Source organism: Nothoprocta perdicaria, unplaced genomic scaffold (assembly GCF_003342845.1).
Source record: "Nothoprocta perdicaria isolate Ctin4 unplaced genomic scaffold, notPer1 scaffold_118, whole genome shotgun sequence".
NCBI lineage: Eukaryota > Metazoa > Chordata > Aves > Tinamiformes > Tinamidae > Nothoprocta > Nothoprocta perdicaria.
In genome coordinates, this window is record NW_020454294.1 from 2031514 (window position 1) to 2052983 (window position 21470).

Sequence of the window (21470 nt, forward strand, 5' to 3'; positions counted from 1 at the left end):
GCAGCATTTGTCACAATTCCAAAGATACACTAGACCTACATTTCATGAATGGCCACTGTTAATTAAGATTACACTGCGGTGCTACTGTGCACTCCAGTGTATTCTGTGCATTCGTCCTCCAAGAGGCCTCTATGCCCTCTTGGAGCAGGAATGAGCCAGACAAGAGGAGAACAAAGCACAGATGTTTTTTTAAATTAGCACGAGTTAGAACCTGCCATGATAGCATGTCTATGCCACAATGCAAAGCTGTGACCACACTTACAGGCCAAATATTTTGAGCCTGAGGGACCTGTCATCCCAAAAGTGACTGTGCCTGAGTGCTCGGGCTGCAGGGAGCTGTGGGAAGTCACTGTGCTCACTCCGAGGAGCTCTCATCAACACTTCCCCAGCACTTCAAAATTCTAGATACATTCCTGGTGTCCTTTAGCCCCCCAAGAGGTCTTGGTGTGCAGTTCATTAGGGCAGAAAGATTACCAGCCTCAGAGCTGAAGCATCAGCCCATACACAGGCTCTTTCCCTTCCTGCCTCACACGCCAAGCGATCAGAAAGTTTCTTGCATTTACTGTTGCTGCAAAAAATCTCTCTGAATAGCCAGCAGACACTAAATCAAGTCTTTGACTTGGTTTTCTACTTCTCTCTCCTGCTACACGCTCAGGTGCTTGTACATCTCAAGACATTGATTTCATGCTCTAACATTAGGCCCCACGCAATTTTGGAGTCAAAGAAGTTCCAGCAGCCTAGGTAGGTTGTACATATGCCTGGTGAGATTTTCCACAAACCTCCGACTCTTCTAGAGCAAAGGAGTGGTTTAGCACTACCAAAAGATCCTCCAGCTAAAACCGAAAGGAGCAGCATAACATGTTGCTGCCATAACTCCTTCCGTTATGCTGCTGGAAAGCTGAACTATCCCTATGTTTGGGGAGATTGGCAAGTTCAGCCAACAGAGATGCCATAAGCCCAATATTAGGGCAGTTCTCTACAAGTCTACTGCTTGACCAAGCTCACTGTGAGGTCAGGCCATACATTTCCTTGGTGAGATACCAACTAGGTTGGCTTGGCTTTGCCATAGACCCTTCACACACTGCAGGACCCCCTCCTGCCCTGAAGGGTCAGCAGTATAAATAGACATTCCAGGGCACAGCTTCAAGCCACCTACTGCACTCGTGCAAACTGCAGCAGAAGGTTTGGAAACAGGTTTCTCCCAGGTCTCATTCCAGAGTCTCTGCCACCAATCCCTACTCAGAATAAGCTCTTGGAMGGAGACACAGCAGAGAAGCCACCCATCGCAGTCTTGACATTCCAGTGCTTTCCATCTTCGTCCTTGTTCCATCTGCCTGCTTCAGGAATAGGGAGAGAGTGCCAGCCTTCGGCTTATTTGTATGTAGTGGCAGAAAGATCACACAAAGCACAAAAGCACATTCTCTCCTGGAAGCAGCCTACTCCCTTCTTTCCAAGGGTGTGAAAACTCTGCACGAATGTTTCATGAATCAGCTGTGTGTTTGCTTCAGTGATAAAGCCAGCTTGGCAATTTGGCCTGAAAATTGGGAAACTGAAAACCTAGAGAGTCCAACTGGCATGTTTTTAGACATGAACTTGTTCTCCTCCCACTTTGGGGACACTTCTTTCAGTCTCATCTAACTTACAGAAATTTGCTTTTAAAGAAATTTCAAATTATGACCCAGCATTACTCAGAGGTAAACAAAACAGACTTGTCTTATAAYTACTTCATTGAATCCATGCACAAACTCTGCTAATTTGTTGCTGGTCTAGTTTCCTGATTGCAGCCCTTTCACATTCTCAGCAGTCCACCACTACCATGATGCAGAAGAAACACACAAGACCCCCACCCCATTATTTAACCTCCTGCTGTATTGCTTAACCTAAAATAAATGCTATTTAAAAGAAAAAACTTCTGAGTGGAAAACAACAAGTAGGGAAGAAGGAATTGCCTAAAGTGACATTTTTCCTGCCCTAACAATCCCAAAGTGAACATAGTACTGCCTGATCCACTTGGCTCCACTGCCTTGAAGCACAGGGCAAGGAATAAAGAGCTTTTGCCATATATACACTGTACAGAAAGGGAGAAGGAGGCTGAGATAGCCATGCACGAGGGAGATTAAAGAGAAAGCACAGGTGACAGCCGGCACTTTTTTGGCAGTAAAGCAGAGAATTCTGCTTCAAGTGATACACATCAGACCTTCGAATATGCAGGCACCACCATCCTTCCATCACCGCAAGGAAAGTTCATCCACAGACACAAATGCAGGCAGCTATAAGCAAAAGAACTATGGACATGGAGCAAGTGCCAACAGCTATATCGAAGAGCAGGTAACACCATGCTATCTACAGCCATCGCAATGTGGCACAAACAGTAAATTAACAAACTGAAGACCACCCTTCCCTGCTAAAAAAATCAATCATATAATCATAGAATGCTTAAGGTTGGAAAGGACCTCAGAGGTCATCTAGTCCAACCCCCCTGTTCACGCAGGGTCACCTGGAGCACGTGGCACAGGGCTGCATCCAAGCGGGTTTTAAAGATCTCCAAAGAGGGAGACTCCACAGCCTCCCTGGGCAGCCTGTTCCAGTGCTYTGTCACCCTCACWGTSAAGAAATGTTTTCTTAGGTTCCTGTGGAACTTTTGGTATTTCAGTTCATGGCCATTTCTTCTAGTCCTATTGCTGGCCACCACTGAAAAGAGGCCGCCCCCTCCTCCTCACTGCCTCCCTTGAGGTATTTATACATGCTGATCAGGTCCCCCCTCAGCCTTCTCTTCTCCAGGCTGAACAGGCCCAGCTCTCTCAGCCTTTGCTCATAAGGCAGATGTTCCAGGCCCCTGATCATCTTTGCAATCCTGCTGCATTCAAGTGCACACACAAACACAATTCTTATAGCAACTGTTGTTGGAAACAAGTTCAGAGATGAGGGTCTCCAATGGGCAGGACATGAATCATTCTTCACTTGACCTCATGACCCAAGAGTCATTTGCTTTACAAGCTCATATTTCAGAAGGGAAACCCAGTGACACTAATTACGACCACGACAGCAGCATGAAACAGGAAACCCCCTGTTGCTCACATGGACCACCCTGGTGACWTTGGTGGCAGCATGACTGATGGCATGCAATGGCTCTCACTTAACAAGGCTAAAGCCAACCATCAGCACCTGCCCTTCAGCATACCACCTCTGAAAGTGCTTCACATTGACCATAGGGGGATGGAAGTGGTCTATGTTAACTGTTATTTTTTCCACCTTCATTTACTGCTTCTGCTTTTCAACATATCAAATTCACTTGAGCTCTCAGGGGAGACTTCAGTTGGGTGGGCAGTTGACAGAGGGAGCTGTCAGAGAGAAAGGAAGGAGGGGATAGGAACCAGACCCTCATTTCAGTTATTCTTAGCACAATGTGCAGGGACATAAAGGCAACTTGGGACTGGAGACAAGCCAGCCCAAGGCTATCCACTCTAGGGGTCCAGAAGGTCCTCCTGAGAATATGGCCAATATGGGCATGGCATATACCTTTGTCCTTTCCTCTCAGTTCCTGCATGGAGCCATCAAGCAGCAGGTGTTAGGAGATGCTAAGTGTGCTGGTCTAGAATTTAACTGCTCAGCATCTACCATATTATAGCTCAGAAGGGTCCTCAGCTTGACAGTCAGGGAGACTTGGTTTTGAACCCCATAGTGCTAATTAAACAAAATGGGAATGCAGTGCTTATCTCCCTCTCTCAGATTCTGGCTGACATGGAAGAGAAGCTTCCTCTGAAGGAATGCAGATGCAGGATATAAATTTGAATGCATGGAAAGTTTTCTTCAAATCACAATTAGACAAGGGATCAATGTGAACAAATCTAATTTCTGATGACATGGAGGCTTTGGAGAACTAAGAACCATTGTTTCTGATGAATGCTCTCAGGCATTTTTTTCCTCTTTGACTGAAAATGGAGGAAGTAACAAATGAAGGCACAATGTAAGATTTGCTTCAAAGTTCAGTCAGCATGGGAGAAAAACTACATTAGATTAATCAAATCACTATGGAAACAATTCCACTTATTGTGACAGAGTCTGTAGTAGCCCCCTGCAAATATACCGTGTATATGAGACTTGAGTCACACTACATAAAATTAGCTGACTTTCACAGCAGAAATGTTTTGTGAATAAACTGTTTTAAGAACTTCATAACCTATCCTAAAACTGTGGTTCGTTTATCCATGTGGTCTTTAGAAGATTCAGAAAACAGGGCTCTGCTAAGCTCACTTCACTACCGACACAGCCCTTGTCCTAAAAAGGGCTGACAGTCTAAACAGATTAGGCAAAGGGTAGGAAAAAAAAAAATTGGAGATGACTTGTCTAATGTCAATTTGAAGTTCATTAACAGTACCGGAAAAGTAATCCCCAGCTCTGTGCTCTGCTTTCCAGCCTACAGCAGCTCCCTCCAGACCACAGAGCCTGCCGCAGTCACCTATGAGGTAGCATTTTTCTGCCTCCTGTAGATCTGTTCCCACTATCATTCCCAAAGAACATCTAGAAAGAGTGGCTCCAAGAATCCAGCACATTCAGCTATGGATATTAAGTCACAACACCAATTCATGCRGCCAAACCTATTTTCAGCTCTGGTACAGGAGGCAAGACTTTAACAACCATCCTGAGAGTCTTTAGGGCACAAGGAACTACGCAACAGGGATGCTTGGCCAGATGGAAACAGGCTGGATTGAGGTCCTGGAGAGGAAGGAAAAATAAGGGGGAGAACTGGAAAGTTGGCAAGGAAAAGCAGCCTTGAATAGGAGACCAGCAGCCCCCACAAAGCCGGTTGTGCTCCAGGATGAAGAGGGGACCAAGCTCCACAGCAGCCCTAAAAACCTACTTCCCAAGCCAGTGCTAGTGACARGAAGGAGGGAGCATGAACAAGGAGTCTTGTCTGAGAGCAGGAAGGTAGTGAGGAGAAAAGCCTCACAGCGATGCAGTCGCTTTCAAACTCCCCCATTCTTTTTATGGGCAAGAAGGCAGATACCAATCTGCTTGGCTTAGGCAAAGAAGGGAAGGGCTTAGGAAGACAAGGACAAAGGAACAGTAAGGACTCTATCAGACCCAGACAATCAAGTTTGATGAGATTAAAAGTAATTATGAAGAAGACTCTCCTGACTTGCAAGTTCTTAGCACATAATGTGGTACCAAAGAAGATCATTGTATCATAGAAAGTACTGAAGAGAAAACCAGGCTGTAAGTTGTCTAGTGGAAGGGAACAAGGAGAGAACAGTACAGTATCATATCCTCTTTTCACCTTGATTTGYTTTGTTTGCAGGAAAAGATATAGAAGAGATTTAATTGACTAACACATTACTCATTACAGAGCTAACTAACTAATTAGAAAACACCTACATTTACAAATTCATAAACCCATACAGAACCTCTCACTAGAATCTTTCACACTAGCCTTGAACCTAATGGTTCACAAGGAAGCAGCTCCTGAAATTTCTCTTTCAGGCTTGTACTGATGAAGATAAAGCTGACCCTTCCAAACAAACTCGTGGGGATTAGATATAGTCTGCAGCTGTAGGAGTAGATCTGATGCCTGTTAATTCTGCTAATTAGCAACATATCAGAGGCACTTTACCTTCTGCAAGAGCTCTTGCACCCAAGGAGATTTGCTGGGAAGTGGCCTCAGGTGACTGCTAATAGCATCTGCCTGCATCACATATGGTCCCCTTTAGCCTCTGTTCTTACCATGATGGTCTTGGCTAGAAGCTTGTGGAAAAAAAGCAGGAGACAGGCTGGGTTGGACACCCAGGAACCAGATACATTTAAACATGTTTTTCAGACCCATTGGGGTCACTTTCTTCCTTTGGTCAAACCTTTCCAAACATCTTGGTTGGAACCAGGCTGCTCTTCCTGTGCTCATGAGAAATGAAATACTGAGATCTTGTAAGAAAATAGGACCATTTCAAGTCTGATTAGAGAAAGAGCAAAAAGCCCTAGATSCAAATGAAATCCCCAGACCTTTTCAGTTTTGTGAATTGATACCAATAACCCTGTGACTTCCACGAGGTTGGAAGGTTGGTCCGCACTTACTGTGCAGAAGAGACTTTGGGGAGCTGAAACTTGCACTGTGACTGTAGGAAGGTCAGTTTAACCTAAATCATTACCCCTTGCAATATGCAGCTTAAGAAATTTTCTGAAAAACACAAAAAATTGCTCAAACTTTGTTAGACTACAACAGGGCTGTTAACTGGRCTGTTAACTCCCACACCAAAGCCAATGCTGAGCTTGCAAGTAAAAGATCAGACTCTGATATAGCAGAGGAGTTAATTTYCTCAGCCTACCATGGCGGGGGGAAAACAAATGTGTAAAACACTGTCATTAAATTTTGCTGCAGCTAAACCAGTTCAAACCATAGTCTAGTCTGACTGATCTGAATGGTGCCAAAGCACATTAAAGTAATCAGGTTAAAGAAAATATATGCTTTCCAGTCCAGCCCTTTTTTTGTATCTTCATCATCTTGGGCTGTCCATGTCCTTTAGACAGGAAAAGAAAATTATCGCACTGAATTTGAGAGCCTTATAGACAACTTTTCAGTCTTTCTCACCTTAAAGCTAAACTCATCACACTGGCCGTCCCACCTGCTAAGAGAGGCCATGAAAATTCTTTCATTGACACATCTTAATTAAAATTCCCCATGGAACTTCCTATACATAACTGGAAGGGTCTACAAAGAACACGTTCAGAGCAACACAGCAGGGCTGAGCATGGAGGACTGAGCCATAGAAAGCTTGCTCAGGAGTGTCCCATACCCTTGTGTTTGGTGCCGGTTTTTACATTATGCCAAAATAAAATGGGAATTGTTGCTTTTGTCTGAGAGAGGGGAACTGAATCATGAATTATTGGAAAGTTAGTCTCCCTGTGCTTTGCGGTTAATAATAATATATTGTGGTAATGATCATATATTTTGGAAACTTATCCAACGATGTGAACAGGGTGGCAAGCAAAGGCATGGAAGGGTATCAGCACCCAGCCCTGTAATAGCTAAAAAAACTAGACACAGGATCAGATTTTTTCATCTGTCCCAACAATAGCAAGAAAGAAGTTAAAAGAACAAAACCTTATAATTCTTGATGCCCCGAGGATGATCAAACCATATTGCTGACGATGGAGTTAATCAGTGAAGCAAGTGCTTGGAGAATTAAAAGACTGTAAGTGCAAGTGGAGAATTAAGGGAGAAGCAAGTGCTTGGAGAATTAAATTAAGCAAGTGCTTGGTGCCCAGAGCTCACAGGTTTTGTCAGGCAGACCTCGACACTGGGCTGAAGTTTTGAAGCTACAAGGACATCACTTGGACTCCTAACTAACTGGGGAAGCCTCTCGGTGACGCTATGTCCCAGCAGATGCTGGCTATAGCATTCTTCTTTTTTTTTATATATTCCAGCAATATTTAATTTCTTTTTTTCCCTCTCTAGCCCCATCCGTGTTTACACACTTACATTGAGTGGGGAGGGGGAAATTTCTGTTTTTTTTCTGCAAGGGAGGTGTGGATGAGGGGAAAGTGTAAGCAATACTTTCTGAATGTGTGACTTGAGGAATCAATGACTTAGCATTTTGAACCTCTTCTAGTATTAAAGTGCTCTAGACGTAGAAAATATTGCCTTAAATGATAACTACCCTTTACACCTTCAGCCTTCCTTAGTCGCTTCCCAACTGTAAGGAATCCCGTATCCCAAGGCACGATGAGGAGACAGAGCCATTCTCAGCCTTGCCRCACCCTGCTTGGCCATTCGGGTCCAAAACCCACGTTTTCGGGTCCAACTCGGGTCCAAAGCCAGTGTTTGCCTCACAAAAATCTTCCTGCTGGCTCTCCCTGCCGGCAAGCAGCTCCGCACGGGATGGAGCAGGAAGCCGAAAACTCCGGTCTGCAGAGGGACCTCTAGTGTTTTCCTTTCCCGGCGTCCTGGCAGAGTTCCCCCCAGTGCAAACACACACAGAGCTCCCATTGTTCGCAGCCCTTCGCGAGCCCACTGATCCTAATATGGAATTCGGCAGGAAACCCATGATTTCCTGACACACAGCACGCTGGAGAAAGAGAGGAAAAACTCCATTAAAAACCTCCCGGCTCTCCTCCATGTTAGATAGGCAATGGAAAATGGAGTGGATTTAGCAGGAATCGCTGAGTCCCACGGCCAAGCTGGAGGCAGGGAGAAGCAAATCAAAGCCGCAGGCTGCTGATGTTTTTTAAGTTGCAATAAAGACGGAGAACTCCGGGGCAGGATGAGGATTTCCTGACTCGGACTCCCAAGAACGGACAAATCACTTTTTCTTTCCTATTTTTTAACGCTACTCCTCTCTMTMTATATATATATATTTAATTTATTCACCTCGATGATTCTCTCGACTTCTCTGGTAATTGTTAGAAGCGGCTGTGACAGCCTGGAAACATTAGTATGATTTCCTGAGTTCGAGATTCCCCCCCACCCCACCTCCAAACTCAGGAAAAGTCAATACAGTCGCACTTCATTTTTCCTTCATGTGCACTTGGAAGCCCCGGGAGCAGCAGCAGCAGCAAGAATGAACTGCAAGGAAGAAGATGACAACTGYGCTGACGGCGGCAGCAGCGGCACCAAGAAGATGTTGAAGTGCGTGGTGGTTGGGGACGGCGCCGTCGGGAAGACTTGTCTGCTCATGAGCTACGCCAACGACGCCTTCCCCGAGGAGTACGTGCCCACCGTGTTCGACCACTATGCAGGTAAGAACGGGCTCCTTGAGGGCTTTAAGTAGGAGCCACAGAAGGGCCAGGTGGGCACAAAGGGGAGACCGAGGGCAGGACAGTTCAAAGAGGACGCACGGGTTACTTCTCGCCTGGGAATGTGATTCAGGCCTGGAGCGGGGCCAGGCAGCTTACATGGCAGCTCCTGCAATTGGGGCAATGCGGGATTTATTTATTTATTCAAGGAACTTGTTCGTTTGCGTCTGATTTTTTTTTGTTTTGTTTGTGGTGAATAAGCAGCGTTAGAGACRCAGTTAAATCCGCTGGATTTTAGAGACAACGGATATCACTCAGCCTCTGTTGGGTTAAGCTCAGCTGCCTGGTTCATTTTTTGAATTATGAAGTTTTGAACTTTGTTGTTTGAACTTTGCTATTATAAAGATGATAGATATACATGAAAATTCACATTTTTGGTCATTTTCTGCCTCATGGCAAATGAGTGCTGCACTCACAATACTTAGATCGTACTTAAGGAATAATCTTTGAGAAAACCCTCATAGAGTCTTTCAGTGCTGTCAGAATAATAACTCTCTCCTTTCAGAGATGTTTGCTACTACATTTATAAATAGATTTTAATATTATAGCTTGCCTGTGAGAACAGCAGAACTGGTGATTGATTTGAGTACTTCAGAGTGAGGGAATTTTACGTAGAACAAAAAGAAAAAGCTATGAACATTACAAAGAACATAAATTATGAACATACATTTGCTATGTTCATTATGAACACATTACAAAGAACATAAATGATGTTCATGGCATCACTGTTCAAACTAGAGACACATATTAAGTGCATTATTCACAGGCCTCATTCTGCAGCAATTACTTACTTTACCCAGCTGTGTCTAAAGTTATCATGTGGATGGTGTGATATGCTAAAACTGTTGCTCAAACTGCTGCTTAATATTTTTAACCCTGATTCTGCACGTTTTTCTTATCTCACGGTTCCCTGGGTTTACATTTGTTGTTGTTTACAAGATCCCCAGAAAGCAGGTTTTAGGAGCACTGCAAAACTCATTGCTTATCTTGCAGCAGCAGTTGGAGTTTCCCTTCATTTTTTCCTCACCTCCTTAAAAACTGGATTTTCATGGCGTGGCTTATCATAGATTTGGTATTCTGTAATGGGAAAAAAATCTCTGTTTTCATTCTGGCTTCGTGTCAGATTTAGCAGATGAACTGGCCAAACAAGAAAGCTGTGTAATTGCAGCATCTGACCCATGGAAATGGGATGACCTTTTGCTCTGCAAGTGTGGGCAGCGTCACTGAGAGATGCGAGCAGCACTCTCGTTCCTCTGCCCTTCCCACCATGCAGATTAAACGGCAGTTTTAGAAAAAGTCTTTACTCGGATAAGAAGTTAAAAAAAAAGAGAGAGATGATGCAAATAAGCACATGCTCGAGCCAAAAAAAAAATAAAAATAAAAATAAATAAATACACCATCACCGACAAAAAACACTAAGGAAGCCTGGCTCTGGGGGAACATGCGTTATACGCCATCAGTCCTAATTTTGCTGGGATAACCTGAGTTCTGCTTGCTCCTGGCAGCCTCCTGCCCAAGTCCTGCATTCTCCAGTTCTCCTGTGCCCCATGAATATCACCATATATGCAGACACCCCTAGGATAGCCAATCCGTGGCCATGTATACGTTGCCTGGGTGGGKTGGGTGCATGCAGGGGGGAAGCATTCACATATACACACTCAGTGCAGGGCTGAGAGGAGGTCAGGTAGACGGCACCGCATCCTCCTCCTTTCTGCGGGGCACCAGGTAAAAGCGGCCYGTGTTCTCTTTTAAATAAAGCTACTTTTTCATGATTGGAAGATTTTGACATCTCAAATATCTTCAGCTATTATATGCTTCCTTATCTATGAGAGCCCACTGACAGAAACATAAATTCATAAACTTAAGGGGGAAAAGTAGCATATTARTTGGTATTCTGTGACAAATCCTATCCAGCTCTGATTAAAGCTAATTTCTGATCAGAAATGCAATTTCTCTTCTCTGGGCAGCCCTAACTTTTCTAAATCAATCTCACCACAAAGCAGCRCCCAGAACTGAGGTGTGGAAACGCCTTCTGATGTGGAGCGCCAGAAGAAACAGCTTATGTAATAACAAAATATTATATGGCATAGGAAAGAACAYGGCCTATTAAAATACTTAAACTTAGTGTGGATATCCAGAAGGGGAAGAATTCTTTTGAGATATGCTTAGCTCCAAATTCGTGGCCTTCAGGATACACTGGGGCAATRGCCCCTTCCACTTCTAGGTGTGCAGCAGCCCTTGGCTATAGGGATGGCAGCGTGATGGGGCCACCAGTGCATGGAACAAGCCCTGACACATGGGCAGTTCCTGCAAAGAGGATGGGCATCTGCAGAGTCACCCTCAAATCCACCCCAACGGAGCTGTGTGTCTGCCCCTGCCAAAGCAAATCCTTTCCCAATCAGTGCTAAAAATGCTCAAAAGGGGGTTATTGCAGATTTTAGCAGACCTGTGTTTTCCCTTGGAGCCTTCTCAGACAGGCGCTGTCAGTGTGTTAGCAGGAGGCTTCCTCTTGCCTCACAGGTTTGCAATCCGATTGCGAGTCCCAGGGTATTTCCCAATTTCCTTCATTCTAATGGAAAAATAATAATAAAAAAAAACGGGGGGGGAGGAAAGCATTAAAAMGCAGCGATTCCAGCTGTGATCTCACCACCGTTTCACACCTCTGGCTTGATGGAGACAGCGATGCTGTCCAGCGTGGGATCCGGACGTGCTCCAAAGGCAGGATCACCGGGACCGAGGTGCCAAGGCCCCTCATCACCAGCAGCATCCGCTGGTCCTTGCTGAGCTGATGCTGTTTAGGCACCCACCAGGGATGGGTTTTCACAGCCCAGCTAGAGCAGAGGCACACGCAGACRTGGGCAACCCAGCGGAGGTAGCCAGGGGGCATTCAGGGGGCTGAGCTCCAACAAGCATTATATTTGTGCCATTTTTACCCACTACCTTGCACGTGAAAGGGCTCGAAAACACCTCAAAAATTTGGGGCCATTCTGCCTCTGGGAAAACCAGTATCAATAAACAGCTTTTATGTAAGGAAGGAAGGTTTTTTTCTTACCTCTCCTGGGCTACAGCAATGCCTGGAAGAAAAAAGCASCTGTTTTTTCAACTGTGTGAAACCCACACAAAAGCTCAAACCTCCGAGCAGTTCCACGCTGATGATAGTCTGCCATGGAGCTCACCTAGAGCCCACCAAAACGGGCTTTTTCAAGGCTTGCTGCCAAGGTTGGGCTATAGAACATGGATGGGCTATAGAGATGGATATAGAGCAGAAGCAGTGGTGATGCCAGGAAGACAGGGAACACAAGTTTTTATTTGGATATTGAGCTGGGCTCTTCTTCTGGACACAGGGAGGTTCATGAGTCTGTTTATTTCTCAAGGTGTTTTGAAGAAGTCTTCTTGGCCACCAAGGACCTGGATARGTTCCCTTGCTTTGGTGAAATTCCAAGTCCCATCCCAAAGATTTTAGCCACTKACTAAAGGACTATTTCTGGTGCAGGCAAACCAAAATGGTCTCCTAGTGACAAACAGGATATCACTGGCAATAACTGTGACAATAGGGACTGTTTGGATAGTGGGTAGCTSTTTGCACATGCCTTTCCATCTTTTGAACATCAAATGCTAGTTTTTTTTTCCATGAGCAAAGGTCTCTCAGTCAGGATGACTTGTATTGTGTCCGACTATGTGAGGTTATAACTGTTTAACTAGGGCCGAGGTTGTACCAACAAAWATTTCAATTCAAACACTAGCAAAACTGATGGAATAGTACCAAAATAATCTGGATTGCTCTGTGGAAAGCAGAAGGGAGAGGTGTGTTGTTTGTGATACAGACACTAAGCATCTCTTTTGATATTCATGCTCTGCCCAATCACCCTCCCTGCCAAAAAAATAATTTTTGCATTCAATTTACTCATCCCAACACTCATACTCAAAAGTGCCTTTGTTTTTGTCTTTAAAAATTTCAATGTGTTGAGCAGAACCAGTGCATGGGAGTCATTTAGCTCACTGCACAGAAAGTGGCTGAGTTCTTTAGTTGGATCTACTAAAGCGCAACAAGAAGGTGTTTGTGAGTCTCCAGCTGTCTAGTTTAGGCACTGCGCATAGGTGAACGTCACACCAACAGCTCCAAGAGCCCAAGTTGCACCTGCAGGAAATGAGAGAGAGGTGACCGCCTCCAAAGGAGAAGTGCAAGGCATCTGCATTAAAGGCTTAATGTAGATGGCATGTCCTACGTCCTTCCCTCTCTTCATATGTCAGTGCAAGCGGGTGAACATTTATAAATAGTGAATCCATTTGAAAAAAATTAGCAGGGGCATGTGATCAGCTAATGAATAGCATACAGAATAGYTCAGCCATGACCAAAGCTCTGTAAATTAAAAGCAATATGGAAGACCACAGCCATTAATTTCTGTTAGCAGACAGGCTCTTTGCTCTCCAGCGATGATTCGCGATGACAATCTGCCCGGCTCGGTGCTGACGCAGGCTGCAGGGCTCGGTGCTCACAAAGAGCCATCCTTGCTGGCCAGGCAGGTCCCACAGCTTCCTCTTGTAGATCCTTCATCAGGAGCACAACTGCTTCTCCTGCCCTGGACAGTCAGCTTGTGCCCACACAAATCCATAAATCCATTATATGTCACCCATGGGACACAGCACTGGTACAACACCGTGTCTCTGGGGTGCTCCTGAGGAAGAGGAGGTTGGAAGTGGGTGCTTCTGGCCTTCCTTGAATGAGCAGAAAGGCTGGAACAGCGAGGACAGGACAGGCACCACCAATAGCCATAGACTGAGCAGCGTTCCCTTGCACCTCTCAACATAGTGGGGGAACCTCCAGCTGAGACRTGACAGAAACCAGATGGGAGCCGTAACTTCCCAAACTTCTCCAATTACAGGCACAAGAGCACATCTGTCCACGCTCTTGATGTGCTRCTTACGTTAAATTGATTGCTAATGCTTCACGCGGGCACACTGGTTGTAACCCGTCTCTATTTGCCATGGTGTGTCAGCAATGACCTAAACCACATACCATCACTTTCCCCCGCTCCCCATTGAACCTTGTGCAGCCACGAAGGAGCTGCCCAAGGAAATTTGCAATTTCTGCATGGGAACTTCAGTGGGATCCTCCACACAACTATGCTCTTGAGACAGTTGTTTCCTAAGAGTAGTCCTGCTAGCGTGTTATGGAAATCCTTCATGCGACGCATTTGGGGTTATTGAACTGAAAGAGCTATAAATAGCAGAGAGCGAGCTGTGGTGTATATTTAAATGGATGTTTGCAGTGTTTTGTTTTGTTTTCCTTTTAATGTTTGCCTAATTTTGATCATACAGACCTGAACTTTATCCTTGAGACAGGAAGGCACYGGCTCTTTTAAAGTCTGGCTCTTTAGATTAGCAGCCGCATTAGGCCAATGTTGATTTTGTCTCCCAGGAGCTAGAAGGACTTCTCTTGAAATCTTCTGATATCATCCAGGATAAACCAGAGCCATCTCCTAAAATGTTTGAGGTTCATTTCTGCCGCACTACTCTGAGTGCTGTTGCAATGTGACAACGCAGCACAACAAATAGCATTTAAAGTCAAAAAGACAGACAAAACAATAAGCAAAGTACAATGAACAGGAGAAAAAATAGTGGCAGAAATGAGGGAAATAGACGAAGCAGCTACGTTATTTTATTCAGACATATCCAGCCCAAATCCCACCTCCCTTCTGTCTACTCCTTCCCATTAGCTATGTGGTGTTACCGAGAATACTAAACATGGGGTAAGTTAGACCGCTTAAAAGTGGGTCCAGGTGTCTTCCTGGTTCAGATGTAGAATTGTCAGGTTTTTTGAAGGGCTACCACAGTCTTCAGGAAATGTGTTGAAAAGATAACCACTTCAAATGGGGTAAAAAGAAACATGTCTTTGCATGGTGTGTGATTAACACAAGGAAYTTAGCTCTGTATGGAAGTTAGTAAGAAGGAAATTAGGAAGTTTTGACAAGATTAAAAAAAAAAAAAGGAATAATAAATATCAGAGATCAAGTGGTATCATGAGCTAGAATAAAAACATCTGTAAGAGATATTAAAATGTGAGCCAGCACCATCTTCTGTTATAGGTCAGAATATGACCTGAATGAGGTGTGATGAGAGGCAGATTACCTTAAATCTGTCTACTGCTACTTTAGAAATGGAGACTCGACTACCTAGGCTGTGAGTCTGGTACATCCCAGACTGAACTGCTGAGAAGGAGACATGGAGAAATTTGTCTGAAAACATGAGAATAGTTAACAGTGGTGAGAAAATACACTCTTCTTTTCCACAATGCCATGACCCTCAGTCTTTAGTTTTTCTCTTCTTCTTCTTATCAGCATAACGTTATAAGAGGTGACATCAGCAGAGGAAACCAAAACTGAAACTGTGGCCTCTGGCCCAGAGGACAATCTCTACAGCTTGAGCTAAAAACACAYTCACTATCTTAAAAGAAATAATTGACTCAGTCTGTGTAGCCAGCCATCCTCCTCATGTGACAAAACCACATGCAGGTGATGCTGGACACAGCGCACATTGCCAGCCTGACAGATTCCTTGGTCAGTAGCCCTACATGAAGGAAAGAGAAATAAAAACACAGCACAAATGTCTAAACAACCAAAACTCCTTGTTGTGCGCAAGTTCTTCCCTCCTGCAGGATGTGACAGGGCTTTTCCCTCACTGAGTCACCATTAGGATGGTTTGGTTACTGACCGAGACAAAGCAAAATGCCTCCCACAAAACTTCCTTCTCATTTTCTGCTCCCCTGGTAAACTTTGATACAGATGTCTGTATCAGCAATACACATCAGTGCTCCCATGTATTATTCTGTGTATTTTGCTCAGCAGGTAGTGCCTTTCCTATGTTCTAACTTTCCAATTGTTATGGCCAGGTCCATTGACATCATGGAAATGGCAAGGGGTGAGGAAGAGCAAGCAGATTTCCTTCAATTGTTCTGTTAAGACAAAGTCATTAAACAATAATGACATCTCCTGTCAAATTATTATTTATCTTTGTAATAAAAAAATAATCCACATTATTATATTCTAGACTACTTTTAAGAGCAAACACACACTCACCAGTGTCCTGTCAGATGTGGTGATCTTTTATTCCCATGCTACAGGACTTACAGCTAAGTATGGAAATAAGTTAATGAAGAATGAAAGCTTTATGAATTGTCACCCCAAGTTTTGTCCCAATAGGCCCAGAGATCTGGATAAATTTTAGACTGGCTTTATGAAGGCGTATTCATCCTCCCTTTTTCCACAAAATACTTTTTTTGTAATGTCTCATAATTAAAAGCTGGAATTTACCCAATTTATTGCCCAAGCACTAGTCCCATTCAAATAAAGAACCCCAGACAAGCTGTGCTACCAGTGGCAGGCAGATGGCTTGGCTGAATGGAGGGACTGGACCTCATGTGCTTCTTTCACATGTGCAAAATTGCTCAAGTGCTGTTGTTAATCAGCCAGTGAATTTCTCACATACCCAGGTGGACAGGAAAGCTCTCCCAGAGTTGAGAAATCATCATTGCACCTTGTTGTAATCCCTGGCCCCATCCATCATGCCTCAGCAGTCCCAGAGAGCCAAGGGAGTGAAGCCTGAGGGACCCCAGTTGGACCATGTGGTTGCTATCACCATTGGCTAAAATCGGCTGCAGATCTCGTTATTTAGGGATGCTTTTTCCTTAGTATTTGTTCTACAGCATAAATATTCACAGATCTATGACTAAGAGCAAAATCCTCTTGTTAAACAGATATCACTGTGGGCATGTAGAGCCATCACAGGGCAGTAGGCAAGATGACTTGGATGAGTCCTCGAGGTCACAGTACAGCCCAAACTTCGTGGCTCTTTTGCTGGGGAGCGCTGCCTCAGCAAGCCCCACAGCTCCATCAGGGCATACAGGATCAGAGAGAAGGAGAAGGCATGAGAGACTGTGAGGGCTCAGGGTTTCACCTGGCAGAAAACCAGTTCCCCAGACCTAGCATTGATCTAGTGTACCAACAAATCCAGCTGGTTGCCCTTCTGYCTCAGGGACTGGCACAGCAGTGATTCCATAAATACCTAAAGTGCAGAGCAGCCACTGGGAGAGAGGAGGCTGGAAAAACCATTCACCAGCAGCAGAAGCACTGGGAAAAAAAATATCCCTCCCAAAGGAGGGAGAGGGGCAGCTGCAAAAATATTCCAGAGCAGAGTGGCACCGAAGGCACAGGGAGGAGGACGATGGCTTGGGAGCAGAAGGGTGAAGAGCACCTCAGCGTTGTACTAGTAGGATCATTCCTTTACCCTGCTCCCAAATAGGACATCAGTGTGTCCGAAAAATAGTCTAAGTGATCGGCCAAAGAGCCAGTACTCAGGCATCTGGAGCAAGGGGGTTAAAGAGGGACTGTGCAGAGGGGCTGGACAGAAAGGTCCTGCGCACAAGGCAGGAGGACGCCCGRGATGACTCATAAAGCTCCTTTCCAACCCTCGCAGTTCTGGGGGGATGAAGGCAATGTCTTTTATGAAAGACTCTCTGGCAAAGACATTCGTCTATAACTTTGAAGTAATGATATTAACAGTGTCTGCTAATGCTCTGCTTTCTGCAGACCTTATGGAAAAGCACAGCTTCGGCAATGAGTGGGAAAACATACATTTTCAAGCATAACATTAATTTCYGTCCCGTGGGAGATGGGACAAAAAGAGCATCTATTTACAATAATAATGCTGCTCTGCTGAGAACAGACCATAAGGAAAATCCCATAAGGTTGGAAAATGTGTTTTAAGTTCATAAACTGTCTCAKGCTCCAGTTCCCGAGCGGGCAGGCGGCCAGCTGCTATGAGCAATTCTGTCCTGCAAGGCCAGGCCTGCCGCGACTCGGACGCTGCCTATTTCGGAGCAATCTCAGAGGCTCCATTTCAGAACCAGCTAGTTTACCTCAGCGTATTTTCCTCCAAAAGCCAGGAATAGATTGAAGGTCCTGTTCTAGCTTTTGGGGCCTGGTTGCTTGAAAGCCTTTCTATACACAGTGCTWCTGTGGTAGCAATGAGCAGAAGAAAAGCAGAGACCTGTTTTCCCCTTTTCCTTTAGAAGGTGAGGCATTTCCAGTGGGGGACATCAGCTCTGGAACAAGCTCCATATGTTGTTCCACTGACATATGCCTTCCAAGACCATCTATTTTGCAATATATAAATCAAGCAGTAGCTTGCAGCAGGGGAGAGGAGCCCCTGGGCTTCATGGTGTCCATTCAAGCTCYGATAACAGCAGTGTCATTTGCAGGGTTAGTTGTATGGTCCCAGTTCCCAGATGGACTCCATAGGGATACACCAACCTCACTGAGGGCTCAAGGCCTACGCACATAGATGGATATTTTGTAATTGCATATTTATTTTTAGATAGCTAGAACTACAGAGAGACCTTTCAAACACAAAGAACACTATAGAACTGTTTGTAATTTCTTTTGTACTTAATCCCATTTTTGCTTTCTGCATATTTGCCATTAAAATTTCCAACAAGAGTGTGGACAAAACCTRCAGGGACATTTGTATGCTGTCATTTAAGCTTTTAGAAAGGCCTTTTGCTTTCAGAGCATTGCCCTTGCTTTGTGCTCTCTTTGTAACTAGTAAATCTCAGAAATCAAATGCAATTCCCTTTGCTTCATTGCCTTCTAGTTACCGCTCAGAATATTTTTTAGCTCATCCCAGGAGCACAAGGGAATAATATCTTTCATTAAAAACATGTATGTKCAACACAGCTTTCAGAAAGCGGTTTTCCAAGAACACCATCCATGAAAACATGATCAAAACTATTAAATTAAATGGGCAGTTAATATTTCAAAAAACATATAGCTAACCCACCAGAAACCAGGCCTTGTAGAACTCCAGATTACCTCAACCAGTCCATAATATCAAATATGTAGTATTTCCCTTAAAATGCATAGAGATATTTTCTGGTTGAGAGTGGCACTTGGAGTTCAGCTGGGAATTTGCCTAAACCATTGAATCGTTTGGTTCAGGTCCAGAGGGGTGAGGTTGTGGTGGTTCTTGTTATTTTAATATTTTAAAGTGTTAAGTGCATTTTCTCCCTCTACTCTCCCTCCTGGGAAACTGTTAAAATGGTGAAATATTTTATTCTTCCATTATTTGTATCATATTGCCCAATTTATTTCTTTTCCTGTAAAGAGCTTCTTGTAGCTATACTACACAAACCTCCTGATGCTTCTAAGGAAGACAGAAACAACAGAGATTGTGAATGCAAAATCAGGTCCCAAAACTGAATTAATGTTTGAGAGAAAACCCATGCCAAGAAAATGGTGGAGCAAGAACAATTTGTGTTGTCTCCAGATGGTCCTCCCAACTGAGTTTCTCTGCCTCTGCCCTCTATTTAAATGCATAAACATGCACAATTAAAGAAAACAAATCCTRTTACAATTTTGCAAGGAAAATAGAGTTTGGGGATTGTGCACAACAGAGTGAAAACTCCTGAGAGCTGTARGGAACCTTGCCCCTCTGGGGCTCTTCATACACACATGATGTGACTAAAAAACTGTTTGTTCCTTACATGACATTAACTCCTTCCAATTCTTGATTCCCTTTCTCCAGTTCTCTCCATTCTTCTTGTAGACATCAACCCTGTCCGGCAAAAAAAAAAAAAAAAAAAGGTATCCTAGAGGAGTAAAGACCAAATAGCAGCTAGATAGGGTTTTGCAGGACTCTAGCAGGACCATCCCACCGGGACCTCTAGTCCCGAGGCAATCCAGCAGCTCTGTGGTTCCATCTCTTTCCTGGCACATCAGAAGAACATTATTTTATCACAGCTCCTAGTGCATAAGCTAGGGAAGGTCAAGGGCACAAAGAAGTTGCAAGAAAATGAAGAAAAAAGACCAAAACAAACCAACCAACAAAGAAGAGGAAGATTGGGAAAATGGTAAGAAAATGAGCATCCTGAGAGGATGGAACGAAAAGGTACATTAAAAAATCTGTAAACCTTAAAGTATACTGACTTGTAACATTTATGTTTCAGGGGATTCTACTCATGATTTTGAAGTTTGGGGTTAGCAGAAGTTCTGGCCAGAATATTTTTAACAAGCTATCCCACCAGGAGAAAATGTTGATTCACCAAAGTTGAAACATTTTTTAAATATTTTGAAGGACAGATTCTTGAGGTCCAGGGCACTCTGGTTATTTCTGACAGTGCAGCAAGAAAAACCTAAATTGAAAACATAATATCTGAAGGTTTTGTTTTCATTCCATTGTAAAATGAAAACAAATTGTAAAACCTCAGAAGTTGTCACAGAGCTGAATTATCATCCCCTGGCCAGTTCTAGTTGGTTACTGTTATTATCCATTTTACAGTTATTATACTGCAATCATTATTATCCAAAGGCTTCCTCCCACTGCCACTGAAAGAAATACTTCTTTTGACATATTTTCCTAGGAAAACACCTCAAACAGGATGAGTTCACGTATTTTTTTTTTTATTTTCTCTCTATATGAAGAGATGTAATGGTGGTGGGAGAGCCTCACAATCCTTAACAGTCATGGCAAACCAGGGTAGTACTTAAGGAAAGGGAAAACAGTCCTGAATCAAGTCCTATTCCTTTTGTTAAATATGCCTGCTGTATGCTACCTACAGTTTTCATTTTTTCTCTTCTTCTCTGATGACTTTCAGTCTGCTTTACTGKCTAATAAATTCACATTTCTACTTACCAAGAACCACATTTATTTCTAGAGCAGGAGTTAGCAAAAGTTTCTCTGAAAGGTTTTTCAAGCTCAGTCTCTGCCTGTGACACGTGGTCTTGCTCCAGGAAATGGTCTCCACAGTCAATGACATGGGAACAGGGATTTCAGCCACAATACCTGGTGTCTGTGGATAGAAGTGTCACATCCTAACGACACTCTTTACTGAGCATAGAGAAAATAGAAAGCCTGTCCTTCCCATGAGCTTCTCAGCAGAGGGCTCAAAGTCATGTTCCCTGCACGACTTACCTCCAACATAAAGAAGTTCATCTGGGGTATCTGAGGACTGAATTTCCTATGTGGGCAGCCCTCCCTAGCACACTCTCACTGTGAGCTGTCAAGAAAGAATAAAAACAGAGCCATCAGAAGTAACGAGAAATCACTACTGACAGTTCCTAATGGATTTTCTTCCTGGAATAGCTAGAAGTGTGTCCGGAAAGACACTGGGTTCATTTCCCAATGGGAGTGGTGGGTGTGAGTAACTAAAATTAGATATATTCTCTATTAGTTGTAAATATTTTTGCCTGTTGCCATAATATATAACTCCTAGTCTTATGATCTTCAGTATGAGGAAATCTTGGTAAACACGTTTTGATGCCCAAAACGGAACAAGTAGTTTTTAGGCAATCCCGTTCAACACTCATACAAATTGAGAGCTTCAACTGCTTTGGGATGAATTGTAGAGCTGTGGTTAAACAAATATGAATAAAAGGAGACCTTTGAAATTAAGGAATGTGTTGACAATAACAAAAGTCTAATAAGTAGATCAATAAAATAAGTGAAGGGAGCAGATAATTTCCTTCATGCATTTCTATACAAACTGCTGATCTCATAGGAAATGAGAAAGAAGTGAATCATGACACATACAACAAATAATTTCTCAAGAAGGAAGATCAATATTCCCCTTATATATTTGTAGGAAATGTTTATATATTAATGCTTGTGCAATTTATTTTTGTCAAAGAAAGACT

General features: G+C 43.7%; 1 protein-coding gene across 1 annotated transcript in view; it reads left to right on the forward strand.

Annotated features, from left to right (window-relative positions):
• Positions 1-8480: 8480 nt before the first annotated feature.
• RHOJ (ras homolog family member J) overlaps positions 8481-21470 on the forward strand; it is a 45852-nt gene continuing 32862 nt past the window's right edge. The window contains exon 1 of the mRNA XM_026053724.1: positions 8481-8727. Within this exon, the coding sequence (XP_025909509.1) occupies positions 8550-8727 (178 nt within the window). The 5' untranslated portion in view covers positions 8481-8549. The remainder of the gene's footprint in view (positions 8728-21470) is intronic.